Genomic DNA, 17,780 nt, shown 5'->3' with positions numbered 1-17,780 from the left:
ATTTACTTTTCCATTCTTGTGATACTTTTAGAGAAAATGTGTTTCACCTCCATCCAGGTTAAAAGAATAAGTTCTGAATAATTCCTCTACAGCTTCTATGACATGTCCCACTTTTCAATTTTATGCTCTAATAATTGCTTTGTTTCTACCACCCTATAGTCACGATTCCTCACCTCTTCTCATACAGTTTCCACTTACCCGAAGAGTCCTTAATTTTTGTCACTCTAATTCTTCCAATAATTGAGTAAAAGCCAAAGTGCATGCCTACACTGTAGTGCATGCAGGTTTACATTAATGTCAGTAAATTTAAGGAAAGTGGAGAGGTTGAGTCCTGTAGTATAGAGTCCCAGGTACCACAAAGCTTCTGATCATTACTCCTATACCCAACACTAGACAACCTCACTGGTCAGTATTTCACTTGTTAACCATAAGGTGGAAGAATTGAGTACGGGTACTTGTAGGAAATTTGGCAGGAGTAAAGGATTTGGAATAATCCAATAGATTAGAAAGTTGGCACTTCTATCATCCCTATCCTTTTATATCAGTGGTTCTCAATCTTCCTAATGCCGCAACCATTTAATATAGTTCCTCATGTTGTGGTGACTCCCAACCATAAAATTATTTCCATTGCTACTTCATAACTGTAATTTTGCTACTATTATGAATCGTAATGTAAATACCTGATATGCAGGAGACCCCCAAAGGGGTTGCGACCCGCAGGTTGAGAACTGCTGTTTTATGTTTTCTTGTAGTTATGTCACTTAGAGAGTTTTTTTTAAATAGTGTTGCCTGGATCCTACCCCCATAGATTCTGATATAATATATCTAGATACAGTATGGACATTTGGATTTTTAAAATCTCCCTAGGTAGTTTTTAGTTGTAGCCAAGGTTAAGAATTGTTGCTCTAGGGTGCCTGATCATTCTGAATCCAATTTCATGGACAAGCAGTCTGGGCTGTTACCATCAATTTCTGCAGTGAAAGAGTAGGTGGTAATTGCCCTAAAGTAAAGATTCTCATCTGTGAAATGATTTGGCAAGTCACTCCCCCCTCCCCTAGTTTTTGGAAGACTTTGTGAAAGATTGGTGTTCATTCCTCTTTGAACATGTGGTAGAATTCACTAGTGAAGCCATCTGGTCCTAAGCTTTTCTTTATGGGAAGTTTTTGTTTCGGGTTTTTTTTTTTTTTTGAGAGAGAGTCTCACTCTGTTGCCTATGCTAGAGTGCCGTGGCATCACATTAGCTCACAGCAACCTCAAACTCCTGGCTCAAGCAATCCTCCTGCTTCAGCCTCCGTAGTAGCTAGGATTACAGGCGCCCACCATAATGCCTGGCTAATTTTTCTACTTTAGTACAGATGGGGGTCTCATTCTTGCTGAGGCTGTTCTCTTAACTCCTGACTTCAAGTTATCTTCCTGCCTTGGCCTTCCAGAGTGCTAGGATTACAGTGCCCAGCCTATGGGAAGTTTTTTGATTACTAATTCACTCTACTCATTATAGGTTTCTTCAGGTTTTCTATTTATTCTTGAGTCAGTTTTGGAAGTCTGTGTCTTTCTAGGCATTTGTCCACTGTATCTTATCTAACTTGTTTTGTTTTGAGACAAGAGTCTTATTATGTCGCCCTCAGTAGAATGCTGGGGCATCACAGCTCACATCAACTTGGGCTTGAGCCATTCTCTTGCCTCAGCCTCCCAAGTAGCTGGGACGACAGGCACCCGCCACAACGCCCAGCTATTCTCTGGTTGTAGTTGTCATTGTTGTTTGGAAGGCCCGGGTTGGGTTCAAACCTGCCAGCTCTGATGTATGTAGCTGGCACCCTAGCCCCTGAGCTACAGGCACCAAGCCTAATCTAATTTGTTGACATACAGTTGCTCATAGGTCATACTGACCTTTTTTTTTTTTTTTTTTGGCAGTTTTTGGCCAGGGCTGGGTTTGAACCTACCACCTCCAATATATGGGGCTGGCGCCCTACTCCTTTGAGCCACAGGTGCTGCCCCATACTAACCTTTTTATTTCTTTCCTTTTTTTCTTTTATTTTTGTTGTTGTTGAGAGAGAGTCTCACTATGTCACCCTTGGTAGAGTGTCATAGAGTCACAGCTCACAGCAACCTCAAACTCTTGGGCTTAAGCGATTCTCTTGCCTGAGACTCCCAAGTAGCCGGGACTACAGGTGCCTGCCACAACGCCCAGCTGTTTTTTGTTGCAGTTGTCATTGTTGTTTAACAGGTCCAGACTGGGTTCGAACCTGCCAGCCTCGGTGTATGTGGCTGATACTGTAACCACTGTGCTATGGGCACCAAGTCGACCTTTTTATTTCTGTAAGGCCAATAGCAATGCCTCCTCTTTCATCCCCAATTTTAGTAATTTCTTTTTCTTGGTAATTTCATCAAAAAAAAATTTTTTTTTTTTTTTTTTGGTTGGGGACTTTGTTGCCCTGGGTAGAGTACTGTGGTGTCACAGCTCACAGCAACTTCAAACTCTTGGGCTCAGTTGATCCTCTTTCCTCAGCCTCCCAAGTAGCTGGGATTATACGTCCCCTCTTGGTCAGGCTGGTCTCAAACACCTGAACTCAAGGAATCTGCCTGCCTTGCCCTCACAGAGTTCTAGGATTACAGGTGTGAGCCACTGTGCCTGGCCTATTGTTCACTCTTGATGTACATCCTAGAGGATTTAAAAACTGTACAAATACATGTATTTGGGCGGCACCTGTGGCTCAGTCGGTAAGGCGCTGGCCCCATATACCGAGGGTGGCAGGTTCAAACCTGGCCCCAGCTGAACTGCAATCAAAAAAATAGCTGGGTGTTGTGGCGGGCACCTGTAGTCCCAGCTACTCGGGAGGCTGAGGCAAGAGAATCGCTTAAGCCCAGGAGTTGGAGGTTGCTGTGAGCCGTGTGACGCCACGGTACTCTACCGAGGGCCATAAAGTGAAACTCTGTCTCTACAAAAAAAATAAAATAAAATAAAAACTGTATAAATACATGTATTCACCACTGTAGTATTATACAGAATAATTTCACTGCCCTAAAAATTCTCTGTGCTCTCTTCATCTCTCTCTTCCACTAACATCTTCTGATCTCTTTACTGTTATCATAGCTTTGCCTTTTCCAAAACATTGTGTAGTTAAAATTATATAGTTTATAGCCTTTTAATATTGCCTTCTTTAATATAGCAATATGCATTTGAGTTTTTTCCACTCTTCCAATCTTCTCATTGCTTAATAGCTCATTTGTTTTGGGGTTTTTGTTTGTTTTTAGGGCTGGGGTCTCACTGCTTTATCCAGGCTGGATTCAAATTCCTGGCTCACGTGATCTTCCTGCCTCAGCCTCTCATAACGGAGACTATAGGTGTGCTCCACTGCATCAGCTTTGTTTGTTTTTATTGATGAATAATAGTCCATTATGTGGACTTATTTTTTTAGTAAGTATTTATAGTCACAAATTTTCATCTCAACACTGCTTTCACCACCTTTCAGCCATAGGTTTTTGTGTGTTGTGAAGGTACTGTTTATATAGGAAAAAGGAGATAAATATTTGTTCACTTCTATTTAATTACAAGTTTTGAAAATAATGAGTAGATTTTCCAATGTGCCTGGTTCTGAGTTTGCCTTTCAGTTCTGTATTTGTGTTTAGCACCCACTCTGTAATATGGATTAGGGCCCTTTAAATATTTATCCTTTGCCAGCTGGCAGGTATTAAACTTTGTCAGTAGAGGGCACTGGAGAGAGATTGCAAGAGGAAAGGGTTTTGCTTCTGTTGCTGCTGTTTCAGTTGGACAGGCCTCTATGGTGTGGGTAACTTCTCCATTATCTAGTGCCTCAGTGCACATGACTTCCTTACTGCCTGGCTATTGCAGTGTATAGTGGCCAGTAGCCAGAAACTTATGGTATTCTCCACAGATGGTTATAGTAGAGTGCCTCTGGTGAGACACCTTCCAAAGAATGGCTTTTACCAGCACTCCAGAAGAATATCTGGCAACTTCCTTGGCACCTAGTTAGACACAGGCACATCCTCTAAAAGTCTGTACCTCAGCTCTGGTCTGGGATTTTTTTGGACACTCTTACCTCAGCCCTACGGGTAGTGGCTACAACTAGTTAGACTAATCCCTTATTATTCCAGTCCCCTGTTACAGTTAAGTCTTTAAATAAAACTTTCCCTTTTCAAAAAAATGTGGTTCCTGCTCAATAAATGGGGTTCTTCTCTCCGGGTAGGACCCAAACCAATACACCTGGTAATTTCTAAAGATGACAGTAAGGTTTTTTGGGGGGAGCTGGCCTGTCAAAATTAAGGATTTGGGTACAACAAAGAACAAAATTAATAGACATAATGGAAGAGAAGACAATTTAAGTCTCTGAAACTGACAAGGGACAAATACCTACAACATACAAGAAACCATCAGCAATACAAATACAGCAGCTCCAACTGAAAAATGGACAATGAATATAGATAAGCAATTTTTTTCCTTTCTTTTCTTTCTTTTTTTGTAGAGACAGAGTTTCACTTTATGGCCCTCGGTAGAGTGCCATGGTATCACACAGCTCACAGCAACCTCCAACTCCTGGGCTTAAGCGATTCTCTTGCCTCAGCCTCCCGAGTAGCTGAGACTACAGGCGCCCTCCACAATGCCCGGCTATTTTTTTGTTGCAGTTCGGCCGGGGCCTGGCTTGAACCCGCCACCCTCGGTATATGGGGCCGGCGCCTTACCAACTGAGCCACAGGTGCCGCCAGATTTTTTTTTTTTTTTTAAGAGATTTGGTCTTGCTCTGTTGTCCAAGCTGGTCTGCAGTGGTGTGATTATAACTGATTGTAGCCTCCAATTTCTGGGCTCAAACAATCCTCCTGTTAGGACTGAGTTGCCAGGATTTTGGGCAAGTTCTACCAATGCCTGGCTAATGGATAAGCAATTTAAAAAGAGGAAACTGACACCCCCTGTAGAGTTACAGATTTGGGCGATAAAAGACCAGGGTTAGAGAGAAGTACAGAAAAGGTTGCTCCAGTGTCCAGAAGAAATTCTATCTCCTAGCCCTCCACTATGAGGCAAACCCAGGGCTCCTGAGGGGTGATGACACAAGCTGGAGCCATGAGAATCTGCCCCGGGCACTCTCAGTCCAATTTGGGTGCTGATGGGATCACTGTTCCCGGAGGCCTTTGCCTCTGAGGACAGGCCACCCTCCAGTGGTCACCCTTGCATTCTGGACAGGGGTCAGGTGACTTGCCCAGCCGGTGGTGCTGCTGGGGGCAATGCTTCCTGAAGTGGCCAGCCTGACCACATTGGAAGCACTTGTTCTTAGCTCCTCTGGCTTCCCTCTGCCCCTGATGGTGCCTGTTTGTTGGAGTGCCATTACTAGAGCTGTCATTCTTTTTTTATCCTTTCTCTGTTTTTCCTTCTCTTCCACCTGATCTCTATTATAAAAGACCACGTGGCCATTTTAAGAAGATTCTCCAGGTTTTGATCTGGGCCTAGAGCCAATTTCTGGAGTTTTCTTCGAATGTCTGGGGCCACCTGAATGATAAATTTATCTTTTAAAATAATTTGGCCCTCTAAGGAGTTGGGTGTTAACTGAGTGTGTTTTCTCCTTGCCTCCCTAAGCCACTCAAGAAAGGCTGAGGGACTCTCATTTTGCTCCTGGTTAATAGTAGATAACTTAGAATAATTCGTAGGCTTTTTCTTGGACCGACATAAACCTTCCAGGATACATGTAAGAAAATGTTTACGCCAACCGGCACCTGTGGCTTAGTGAGTAGGACACTGGTCCCATATACCAGAGGTGGCGGGTTCAAATCTGGCCCTGGCCAAAAACTGCAAAGAAAAAGAAAAAGAAAATGTTTACGCCACCAGTCACCTTGTTTCTCAGGGTCCCATTCAGGATCCTCAAAGGGAACTGCCTGTCTTCCCGTGGGGTATCTGTCCCTTTCCTCAGGAGACATACTGCCATCAGTATTGGACATGAACTACAAATCACCCCGCTTTCCTAGATTCCTCCAAGGCTTCATTTTTCTCATTAAAAGTTAAAGATTGATCTAGTAGTAGCATTACATCTCTCCAAGAGAGGTCAAAGCTTTGTCCTAACCCTTGGAGAACATCTGTGTAACTTATCAGGGTCATTCAGAAAATTTTCCTAAATCAACCTTAATTTGCTTCAAATCTGCCAGAGAAAATGGCGTGTATACTCATGCACTTCCCCTTTCACCACCAGCAGTCTCCACTAAGAGACACAAAGATGCATATGGTTGCCTTTTGGGGGTCCCAGTGGACCAGAAAAAACTCTTGACACAGCCTCCCTCCTGGGGTTTTCTGAACACACAGAGGAAGGTGTAGGGGTAGGGGTTGGGTTGTGACAGCGTCTCCCTTGGGAATCCCTGACCATTTGGGGAAGTTACTACAGCCAGGAGAGCTGAATCTATCTGATAGGTTTCACACAGTTGTGAAACTGTGGGAGTTGTGGGACAAGTGGGGGTTGTCCCTGAGGAAAAAGAAAGCTTGCACATAGGGTACTTCAGACCACTTTTCTTCTCATTTACAAAAAAGTATCTAATTGAAAAATGGTGTCATAATTAAGAGTACCCTCTGTGGGCCATTGTTCACCAGTGGAGAGTTGATACTGAGGGCAGGCCTGGGTGCAGAAGAAAACCATACATTCTTTTTTCAGCATCTGGGGATCAAACGTGTCCCGGTGCTTCAGAATATAGCCCAGCGGGGTGTTCTCTTGCGAGAGAATATGTTACCCATCTGTGGGAAAGAACAAACGCCCAGCGTCTTAATCAATCCCACCTCGTATTTCTGGGTTGTCAAAGTGTCCTCTGGCCAATCCAAGAAGCCTTCTGGCCAAACAAAAGGAAGCATCCTTCCAATGCTTGGGGAAGAAGCCCTGAGGAGAGTGGCCTCCTCAGCCCCTGCGCTTGTCTGGAATTAGCCACTCTTAACAGTGTAGCACTTAGTACCCGCTGTTTCTCCTCTGCTTATAACGTGCCAGCAGCCCAGCCTAAAAAAATCAGGTATCAGGAAGCCTGGTCCCACCTGATGCATATTCTGCCCCTTTCTGCCCCTTCCCCCCCGCCAACTCCAGAGTATCAATCAAAGGGGAGATGAGCCCTGTCCTGGAGAAAATGGCTGTGCAGTTCTTGCTCATTTAACTCTATATAATTTTTACAAGCTTCTTTTAAATTCCTAGTAACAGGAAAATAGCAGGTCTTAAATGCTATGTTTTCCAACCTCCCTTTTCTTTCCCAAAAGTTAGCTAGGCAACAATAATTACTTAGTGAAAAATCAGAGTTGAGAGACACTTTGAAACTTTTGCATTAAATTAGCTGAAGTCTTAAAGAAACCTGGAAGTCAGAATTTTAAACATTCCCATTTACATCAATAAACCAGAAGAAATTAAATATCCACTGAACTGTAGCTGAGGGTTTAAGGCCATTCTTACCTTGGGGAGTTGCCCAGGGCTTCCCTTCACAGGCCTTTAGTTGTCAGAGAAGCCGCATAGGGGAGTCTTTTTGCCCTGTTGGGAGCTGACTTGTAATTAACATGTTTTAGCCTTTTTTTCTCAGACACATGAAAATGCCAATTGAATTTAATTTTGCAATGAAAGGCAATAAAAAGGACCTTACAACACACCTACAACATTTGAGGCACACTTAAAATCTCTAAAAAAAATGGGTGGCGCCTGTGGCTCAGTCAGTAAGGCGCCGGCCCCGAATACCGAGGGTGGCGGGTTCAAACCCAGCCCTCAGCCAAACTGCAACCAAAAAATAGCTGGGCGTTGTGGTGGGCGCCTGTAGTCCCAGCTGCTCGGGAGGCTGAGGCAGGAGAATCGCCTAAGCCCAGGAGTTGGAGGTTGCTGTGAGCTGTGTGAGGCCATGGCACTCTACCGAGGGCCATAAAGTGAGACTCTGTCTCTACAAAAAAAAAAAAAAACTCTAAAAAATACCAGAATGAGCCCGTACAAACCTAACTAGATATAGCAATCCTTTACCAACATTCAGACAAAGATGTAAACTACAAGGAGAGAGAGAGAAGCAGAAGAGGTCGGAAGATTGACAGGAAAAGTTTGGGACCATGGAAGAGAAGAGAAGATAGTTAAAGCTGGGAGAGCATGATTTTCAGAAGGCCCTCCCATGTCCTAGGGTCAGAACCATTGTTGGGACCTCAGGGCCTCTGGGTGCTACCTCTTTGCTCAGCTCTCAACCAGAGAAAAGGAGTAAACAGAACAGTTTCAAAACTCTTCTAACATTCCCTTCGACTCCTTTCTGGAGCCAAGGGGAACTAGAAAGTTCGTTCCCCAACAGCCTCTTGACTGTGACCTGGAGGTCAGCAGCCACACTATGCACATTTACCAGCTGATGTGCATCAAAATTATTAGTCTCTGTTATTATAACTATAGGGAAAAGCGGGATAGAGGTAAGTGGTCCCATTGCTTACCACAGATCTTCAATCCCAGACAAGCCCCCAAATATGATACCAGAATTTCACTCTTCAGTTGGTTCTTGGTCTCAGTGATTCAAAGAATGAATCCACGGACCACAGATCAGTGGTAAGATAGGATTTATTTTTATTTTATTTATTTATTTATTTTTTGCAGTTTTTGGCCGGGGCTGGGTTTGAACCTGCCACCTCCGGCATATGGGGCAGGCGCCGTACTCCTTTGAGCCACAGGCGCCACCAAGATAGGATTTATTTACAGAAAAGAATACAGAAGTGCTAGAGATCCTGGTAGAGAGAGAAAACCCAAGTTGGGAGAGAAAAGCGCTTTCTCTCTCTAGGCTCTTTGTCTAGGGGTATATTTAGTTGCATGGGGCCCTCAGTCGTTACAGTTAGTGTGTCTGGGTCACAAATGAATGGCTACAATCCCTTTCATTCCCAGGCCTAGGAAATGGGGGCCCCTGCCCACCCTTCAGCCCGCTAGTTCCGCTGCTTGCTGCCATGAAACCAACATCGCCAAGGTGGAGGCAGCAGGTCTGTACCCCCCAGCTCCAAGAGTTGGCTGAGATGCCACTTGTCCTGTATCAACAGCAAAGGAAGAAGCTTGACTAAGAAAGGTGGCCTTGTTAGGTTAATGAAACTTAACAGGCAGCAGCTATAAGACTATTAGAGATGTCTGGACTTCTTCAATCTTTTTTTTTTATAGAGACAAAGTCTCACTTTATTGCCCTCTGTAGAGTGCTATGGCATCACAGCTCACAGCAACCTCAAATTCTTGGGCTCAAGTGATTTTCTTGCCTTAGCCTCCCAAGGAGCTGGGACCACAGGCGCTGGCCACAACACCAGGCAATTTTTGTTGTTGTTGTTACACTTGTCATTGTTGTTTGGCAGCCAGGGCTGGGTTCAAACTCTCCATCTCCATTGGCCGATGCCCAGCTGAGTCTTTCTTTCTTTCTTTATTATTATTTTTTTGTAGAGACAGAGTCTCACTGTACCGCCCTCAGGTAGAGTGCCATGACATCACACGGCTCACAGCAACCTCTAACTCTTGGGCTTACGCGATTCTCTTGCCTCAGCCTCCCGAGCAGCTATTTTTTTTTTTTTTTAAACAAGAGTCTCACTCTGTTGCCCAGGTAAAAGTGCTGGCATCAGCTTAACTTATAGCAAGCCCAGCTCCTGGGTTCACTCAATCCTGTCTCAACCTCCAAAGTAGCTGGACTACAGGCGGCCGCCACAACGCCACAGTAATTTTCTATTTTGGGTAGAGACGGGGTGTCGCTTTGCTCAGGCTGGTCTGGAACTCCCAAGCTGAAGTAATCCTCCCGCCTGAGCCTCCCAGAGTGCTAGGGTTACATGCGTGAGCCACCGCGCCCAGCAAGGTGTCGTCCTTTTAATCTTTCCTAGATCGGGCAAGGGGAAGGCCTGGCTGTATCAAGGGCAGGGCAGTGTGACAGCACAACGAATCTCAGAAAGAAAAATAATGATTACGCAAATACAAGCTCCACCCTTCTGCGATCCTCGCCACCTCCGGCTACTTGTCCCCTCCTCTCGCCCCACGCCTGGCGCATCTGTCTGACGTCAAGGACGCGCCGCGCAGTGAATTTCGGTCGCGCAACCTCCTGGGCGGTCTACCGGCTGGTAGAAGTGAACCTTTCCGTGGCGCCGGAAGTCCGGGGCACGTGACCGGGTGACAGTGCTTACTTAGCTGTAAGGCTCGCTTTAGGCTGCAGCACGGGATGGCAGAGGCGCCTCCTGTCTCAGGTAATGTCCCAACCGGCGCGGCAGTGAACCCTCTTAGGTAGAGGAAATTTGGTCAATGACGAAGTCTTAGTGCTCGGGCCATTAATACCGCGAGAATGGCGCGTGCTAGAGTTGGGGATAGTGGCTCGCTAGGGCCAAGCCACGCGCGTGGTGTGTACGGCGGTCTCTATCATACCCGACTGGGTGGTAAAGCCCGGCAGCTAGGTTTCAGAGGAGAGCGGGCTTGTCCTGTCGCCGAGTGAGTCGTTTCGGATGTCCTGCTCTCCCCTAGATCCCTTCCTGGGGGCAGCAGCGCACTGACCTTCGACTGGCGAGCGTCGGCCGAGTCACCGCCGGGAGGATGGCGGGCTGTGCTTAGGTGTTCATACCAACTGGGGTAGCGGCGCAGGCGCGAGCCGAACACCACTGACTTAGAATCTCAGCCTTCCACGAACTCTGTGTGATCTGTCAATTAGGAATAAATAAGTTAATTGTTGTGAACGCTCCCGCCCTGTACCGTTCATGTTCATAATTGTTAACTACTTCCCCACTCGGAGTTGCCTCTGTGTATAGGCAGCCTCATTTGGCTGTTAATAGGACATTTATTTTCATTCCCTTCAAGGTGTATAGGTAGACAGCTCCCAAAGGGAAATATTTTGCATCACAACTTTAGTGCACACTTATGTAAATATAAAAGCAAACCAAAAGTTTCAGGAAGCAACAACGGTTTCCTTCACTATCTGCAATGTACTCTATTTTCTATTTACTTTTTTAAAATGCTTGTCACAACCCACTACATTGATTTTATGATCCACTCTCTGGAAAATAGAAGAGCAATTTGCAGCATGGGATTTTGAATTTCATTGATTTGAATCTAAGTTTTGCTACCAACCAGCTGTTGGGCACCAAGAAAACTATTTGTATTTGTGTGCTGAGTGGCAGGTAAAATGATTTTACTACTGTGGTTCTCAATTTTAAAAGTTAGAAACATGCTGCATTGTAGTACCCCAGTCCTGTTTCGAGTATTAAGTCATCTTCAGAGGTGAGTAACTTTTTAGGCTAGTGTTTTGTTGTTCTCCCCATCTAGTCCTTCACCAGATCCTCTGAACTGTATTGATCTTCACATCTACAGACTCCTGACCCATGAAGCAGAAATGGGTGGGTGCTAGCTATGAGTCATAGTGTTGATTTCTGGTGGGACTACAGGCACCCGCCACAACATCTGGCTATTTTTTTGTTGGAACTCTTTTTCTGGAATGGCTTTTAGAGCTATTGTCTGAGGTCTAACAATAGACCTCATTGTCATTGTTAGCTGCCCCAGGCTGTGTTCGAACCCACCAGCCTGGGTGTATGTGGCTGGCGTCCTACCCACTGAGTTACAGGCACTGCCTCTCATTCAATTCTTTACTGTATGTTTCTATGGTACCTGCTGCCCATCTTTGTCAGTGTAATGTGATATAAAAGCAAAGTCCAATGCCACACATCTTGAGTTGGAATCTTGAGTCTACTGTGGAATACCTTGTAGCCTTCAACAAGTTACTTTATCAATACCTCAGTTTTCTTTCTTTTTATTTTGGAATGGAAATTGGGGGCAGGGGATGTCTTGCTGTGTTGCCCAGGTTGATCTCAAACTCCTGGCCTCAAGTGATCCTTCCATCTTAGGTTCCCAGAGTACTGGGATTATAGGCATCAGCCACTATACCCAGCCAATGCCTAAGTTTTCTCGTCAGGATTGTGCCTGACACGTATTAAATACCAGTTACAAGTTAGGCCTTATTATTGAACCTAAAATATTCAGGCTCTGCACTGCACCCATCTGTACTCAAGCCTATGTGTTTTGGGTAGTCTGTAGTCATAACAGCAATAACAAAGTACTGTTTTAACCACCTTTTTTTTTTATAAGTTTGTTATTACCTTTAACTCTTCATATTAACTCTTAGATGTAGGGATTATTACTGTTTCCCTTATGTATAAGAAAACTAATGGTAAGTAACTTGTATAAAGTTAGGTAGGTGATGGATAGGGACTTGAACCCATGTCTTCCAGGCCCTGTCAATTCATACTATATATGTTGTGTATATGCAATTGTACAATTAAGTTTGTGAACTCATCATAGAAAACGTGCTGCTACATACCTCATTGCTGAATATGGTCAGTTTCAAAGGTACTCCCCTTGGGAAGCTATGCACTGATCCCAGTGCCTAGTCCACCCCCAAAGCACTTTTTTCTAGGTTGAGTTCATGAACATAATTGTTAGACCTCAGACAATAGCTCTAAAAGCCATTCCAGAAAAAGAGTTCCAACACAGCTTTGAAGGGTAGACTAGGCGCTGGTATTGGTACATAACTTCACTAGGGGAGTACTTCAAAGTCAACCATAGTGATAGTCAGAAATGAGGTCTGCTGTACTGTTTCTAGGATGAGTGTGCATACTTAATTGTCTGACCTTGTAGTTTTTGCTGTCAGCTAATTTTGTGTCTTTAGGCAAATCATTTCATTTTGGGGCTTTAGGAACTGAGTTGACTATCCAAGAAGCATCTTGGGAGCAGGGGAAATGAGTGGGTTAAAGGGGATTATGCTTAATTTTTTGACTGTGGAATCCTAGATTATGTTTAGAGGTTGTGTATAAGAAAAACCTGTAATATATTCCTAGGGGGAGGAGATGAAAACTAATATACTAACTAGGTCCTATCTATGAAATCTTATTTAACCTTTGAAATAAGTATTATTAGCCTTTATCATGGATGGAGAAACTAAGGCTAAAAGTGGGCAAGTGAATTCCTAAGCTCATACTATAAGTTAGAGGGCCAGACTTAGAACCCATTTTGGCTTACTAAAAAGCCTGTTTGCTTGATATTACACAATGCTACTTTGGACTTTTGAAAGACCACGTGGAACCTAGTCATTGATGTCTCATCCCTGAGCTGTTAATTGACCTTAAGTTTTTTAATAAAATAAACCCATGTATACGTAGTGGTTTGTGGTCCACATGAGTGTTTTAACTCGGCAACACACTTAGCTGTCAGTGACTAGTGGTATGTGCTGACATGAAATGATTGAGTCCTCCACAGGCACCTTCACAGAAAACATAGGTCTCAACTAAGAGCCTGTTTTATACAAAGTCCTTAGGAAATTTTTATTTATTTATTTATTTAATGACTGACTGACTTAAAGAGAGTCTCACTCTGGTTGTCCCAGACTAGAGTACCATGGAGTCAGGCAAGCTTACAGCAACCCCAAACTCATGGGCTCAAGTGATCCTTTTGCCTCAGCCTCCCAGAATGCTAGGATTATAGGCATGAGCCATTGTGCCCAAGCGGAAAATAATTTTTAAATGTGGCTTAAAGTCTGTGGGCTTTATGGGTAAAGATTCCTTCCTTTTCTTGAGACAAGAGGCTCACTTTGTCACCCTCGGTAGAGTGATGTGACGTCACAGCTTACAGCAACCTCAAACTCTTAGGCTCAATGATTCTCTTGCCTCAGCCTCCTTAGTAACTGGGACTCCAAGTACCCACCACCCTTCCTGTCTATTTTTAGAGATAGGGTCTTGCTTTTGCTCAGGCTGGTCTTGAACTCCTGAGCTCAGGCAGTCTACCCACCTCAGCCTCCGAGTGCTAGAATTACAGGCATGAGCCACCACACCCAGCCAAAGATTAAGTTCTTTACTGACATGTCTATTTCTTATGTCCTAGGTACTTTCAAATTCAATACGGATGCTGCTGAGTTCATTCCTCAGGAGAGAAAAAATTCTGGTCTATACTGTGAGACTCGAAGGAGACTAGACTCTAACAGGATCAGTAGAAGAAATTACAGTTCGCCACCTCCCTGTCATCTTTCCAGGCAGGTGCCTTATGATGACATCTCTGCTGTTCATCAGCACAGCTATCATTCTTCAGGAAGCAAACTTAAGAGTCAACAGATTTCTTTCCATTCCTCTGCTTCTAATAAATTACCCAAGAGCCATGGCCTTCAGAGTCAACCTTGGCAGAAATTGAAGAGTGAGAAGCACCCTATCAGAGTCAAAAAAGCACAAGGTCTCACTGACCAGACCTCAGATACAGCTGGCTTAGAAAGCGTGACCAGATCAGAAAGTGGAACAAATCTCAGAGAGCACAGCCCTTCTGACAATGAGAAGGAAGCTACTGGTGCAGATCCCAGGGGGGCAAAACCCAAAAAAGCAACACAATTTATATACAGCCATAGTAGAGGACCAAAAGTCAAGGGGAAACTCAAGTATGATTGGGGTAACAGAATGACTCCCAAACCTGAGGATGCTGGACTTGAAAATACCAAAGTTGTGGGGGGTTTCCACCTTGACTCTTCAGAAGCATCTGTTAGAAAAGGAGTATTAGATGGATATGGACCCAGACGAAATGATCAGAGAAGATACCCACAGAAAAGACCTCCCTGGGAAGTGGAAGGGGCCAGGCCACGACCAGGGAGGAACCTATTAAAACAGGAGGGCCAACGGCATACAAATGTAGGACCCAGAAATAACGTGGCTCCCATTCCAAAGGATAATCTCAATGAAAGATCAACAAAATCTGCCTGTGACAGTGGGAACTTGACAGTCATCAAGTCTTCCAGAAAGGTTGACCAAGAGAAATGCACTGTACAGAGGCAGGATCCTCAAGTGGTATCTCCTTTCCCCCGAGGCAAACAGAACCATGTGCTAAAGAATGTGGAAACGCACACAGGTAAACCTACCTAGATGGGTATAATTATTTTAGTCTTTTTTATTTTAATTTTTAAATAAGTAACATATTATGTCATTTAGAAACTAGAAAGTATAAAAAGGTACATGATGAAATGTTCCTTTCTATCTTTATTTACCATCTGTCTCCGTTCTCCTACCTACCTGTTACTCTTCTCTCCAGTAGGTAATCATTTAGTTTTGTACATATCATAAGCAAATACAAATAAGTATTTTTGTGAGTTTTTTTGTTTAAATGCGATCATGGGTTGTGTAGATGTCTGGTTATAAGATTTTTTTGATTTGTGAAAGTGCAAATAGGGGATCATGACATCCCTACTGCTTCTGTTGGTTTCATCCTGCGTCATCTCATGTGCCTCATCCTGTCTGCTCACAGAGCCGTAACTGTTCCCACCATCTCTCAATGTCTCTCTTTCAGTTCATCTCTTATACCAGGATTGGAGAATAATCTTTCCAAAACATTGAACTGTGTCACTCTCCTGCTTAATTCTGTTGGTTCTCATCACCTATACACTCTGACCTCTGCCTTACTCAGCAATCCCATCTGCTGCTGCCTCAGTATCCAGCACATTTTTTTTTCCTGTTTTGTCTTTTCATGCTGTTGCATGCAGCTCCTTCTGTCCAGAATTTGTCACTCAGCTCACTGGTGAATTCTTACTCATTTTTCAAAAACTACTTTAGTCACATATTCAGGAAACTTCTTACCTCTGTAGATAGCATTAATCCCAGCCCTTGTATATACAAGGTTTGACAGTTAAGTTTGCAGACTCATCCTAGAAAAAGTGCTACATACCTCATTGCGGAGTATCACTACAGTTACCTTTGAAGTACTTCCCATGGGAAGCTGTGCACCCACGCCAGTGCCTAGTCTACCTTTCAAAGCTATTTTGGAACTCTTTTTCTGGAACAGCCATTAAAGTTGTCACCATATTACCCTTAATGTCCTGAATGTCACCAAAATGTCTTCCTTTCAATATTTCCTTTATCTTTGGATAAAGAAAAAAGTCATTAAGGGCTAGGTAAGGTGACTAAAGAGAGGGTTCCAAGACAGTAATTTGTTTCCTAGCTAAAAGTTCCCTCCCAGACAGTGCCATGTGATCTGGTGCATTGTTATGATGCAAGTGGCATGAGTTGTTGGCCAAGATTTTCAGTTAAGATTTTCTTGTTGGGCAGCGCCTGTGGCTCAGTCGGTGGGGCGCCGGCCCCATATACCGAGGGTGGCGGGTTCAAACCCAGCCCCGGCCAAACTGCAACCAAAAAATAGCCGGGTGTTGTGGCAGGCGCCTGTAGTCCCAGCTGCTCGGGAGGCTGAGGCAAGAGAATCGCTTGAGCCCAGGAGTTGGAGGTTGCTGTGAGCTGTGTGAGGCCACGGCACTCTACAGAGGGCCATAAAGTGAGACTCTGTCTCTACAAAAAATAAAAAAAAAAGATGTTCTTGTTTATCAATGTTTATTTAGTCTGCTGTGCTTCTCATGGTCAGCAGATGATTTTCATTGACACACAAATTGACAAATTTTTGCAATGTTTTCATCAGTTCTGCTAGTTATTGTCTTCCCTGACCTCTCTTCATCAGGGACATTTTCTTTCCCCTCAGAAAAATGTTTAATTCACACATACACTGCCATTTTCTTCATGGCATTATACCCATAGAACTTGGAGAAACATGTCCTTGATTTCACTTCCTCTCTTGCCATGTTTAACAATAAATTCACAAATGTTTGTTTATTGCTCTAATTTAAGCTCTGACATTCTTGCCACAGCCCATGAAAACACACAACAAAAATAATGAAGGCCATTCATCAAGACACCACCATATGTCAACACAACACTAACACAACTGTGAGATACTGATATACCACAGTTATGGTACCTTACTGAGTTGTTTGTACAGTGTTGCCAAAGTAAGCACATAGTGGCAAGTTCACAAACTTCAATTAATTGTCAGAACTTGTGTGTCTTTCTCTTACATATACACGCTTCTATTGCAGAATTTACTCCTAGAAACTATAATTTGTTTATGTGTCAGTGTCTTCACTAGTCTGTAAGCTCCTTAAAATCAGAGACTGTGGCTAGGTGTGGTGGCTTACACCTGTAATCCTAGCACTCTGGGAAGCCGAGGTGAGTGGATTGCCTGAGCTCACAGGTTCAAGACCAGCCTTAGCCAGAATGAGACCTCATCTCTAAAAAAAAATATAGCCTGGTGTTGTGGTGGGCACCTGTAGTCCCAGCTACTTGGGAGGCTAAGGCAAGAGAATCGCTTGAGCCCAAGAGTTTGAGATTGCTGTGAGCTATGATGCCACAACAAAGTGAGACTGTCTCAAAAAAATTAAAGACTGTATCTTGGTGTATGTGGCTGGTACCATAACCACTGTGCTACGGGCTCCAAGCCTGTTTTCATTTTTTGTAACCCTGCTGCCTAACACGGCTCTTGGAACATTAACGGTAATCAGCTCTGTTAGAAAGTTTATTCTTACATTGAATTAAAAGCTTCTTTCCTATAAATACTTTCTGTTCTTGGTTCAAGTTTTATCCTCTGGAGCAGCATAGCAACTAGTCTCTCTTCTCACAACTCCCCTTTCCTCATTACAAATCAGCCTTTTGTGATATTTGAAGACATCCATCAGTTTGCCTAGTGTATATTTCATCAAGGCTTATTAGCTTTATTCCACTAGCTCTTCTTGCAGATCTTCATCATCTTGGTCTTCCTCCATTTTATTGTGAGATACAGCTTAACCTGTGAAGCCACGACTTGCCCAGGGCCTGTTTATACACTGGCCCGTGGTTCTTCTAGTTGCTTGATTCACCAGGCAGTCCTTGGAAACTCAACTTGTGTGTGAAGCAAAGCATGTTATTATGCTAGGGTTGTTTTGAATCCTTAAGGCTGGTTAATAATTTCCTATTGCTTTATAATTAT

General features: G+C 43.8%; 1 protein-coding gene across 3 annotated transcripts in view; it reads left to right on the top strand.

Moving 5' to 3' along the window:
* The first annotated feature begins 9,997 nt into the window (after nucleotides 1-9,997).
* The window catches only part of NFX1 (nuclear transcription factor, X-box binding 1), a 101,373-nt gene continuing 93,590 nt past the window's right edge, over nucleotides 9,998-17,780 (top strand). The window contains exons 1-2 of one of the 3 annotated variants that reach the window (XM_053570701.1): nucleotides 9,998-10,174; nucleotides 13,845-14,849. In XM_053570701.1, the coding sequence (XP_053426676.1) occupies nucleotides 10,150-10,174; nucleotides 13,845-14,849 (1,030 nt within the window). In that variant the 5' untranslated portion in view covers nucleotides 9,998-10,149. Of the gene's footprint in view, nucleotides 10,175-11,290; nucleotides 11,312-13,844; nucleotides 14,850-17,780 lie in introns of those variants that run through there. The other 2 variants (XM_053570704.1, XM_053570707.1) reach the window with 2 other exon arrangements.

Source organism: Nycticebus coucang, chromosome 2, assembly GCF_027406575.1.
Source record: "Nycticebus coucang isolate mNycCou1 chromosome 2, mNycCou1.pri, whole genome shotgun sequence".
NCBI lineage: Eukaryota > Metazoa > Chordata > Mammalia > Primates > Lorisidae > Nycticebus > Nycticebus coucang.
The sequence above is the reverse complement of the archived record's forward strand: the minus strand, read 5'-3'. Positions and strand labels throughout refer to the sequence as shown.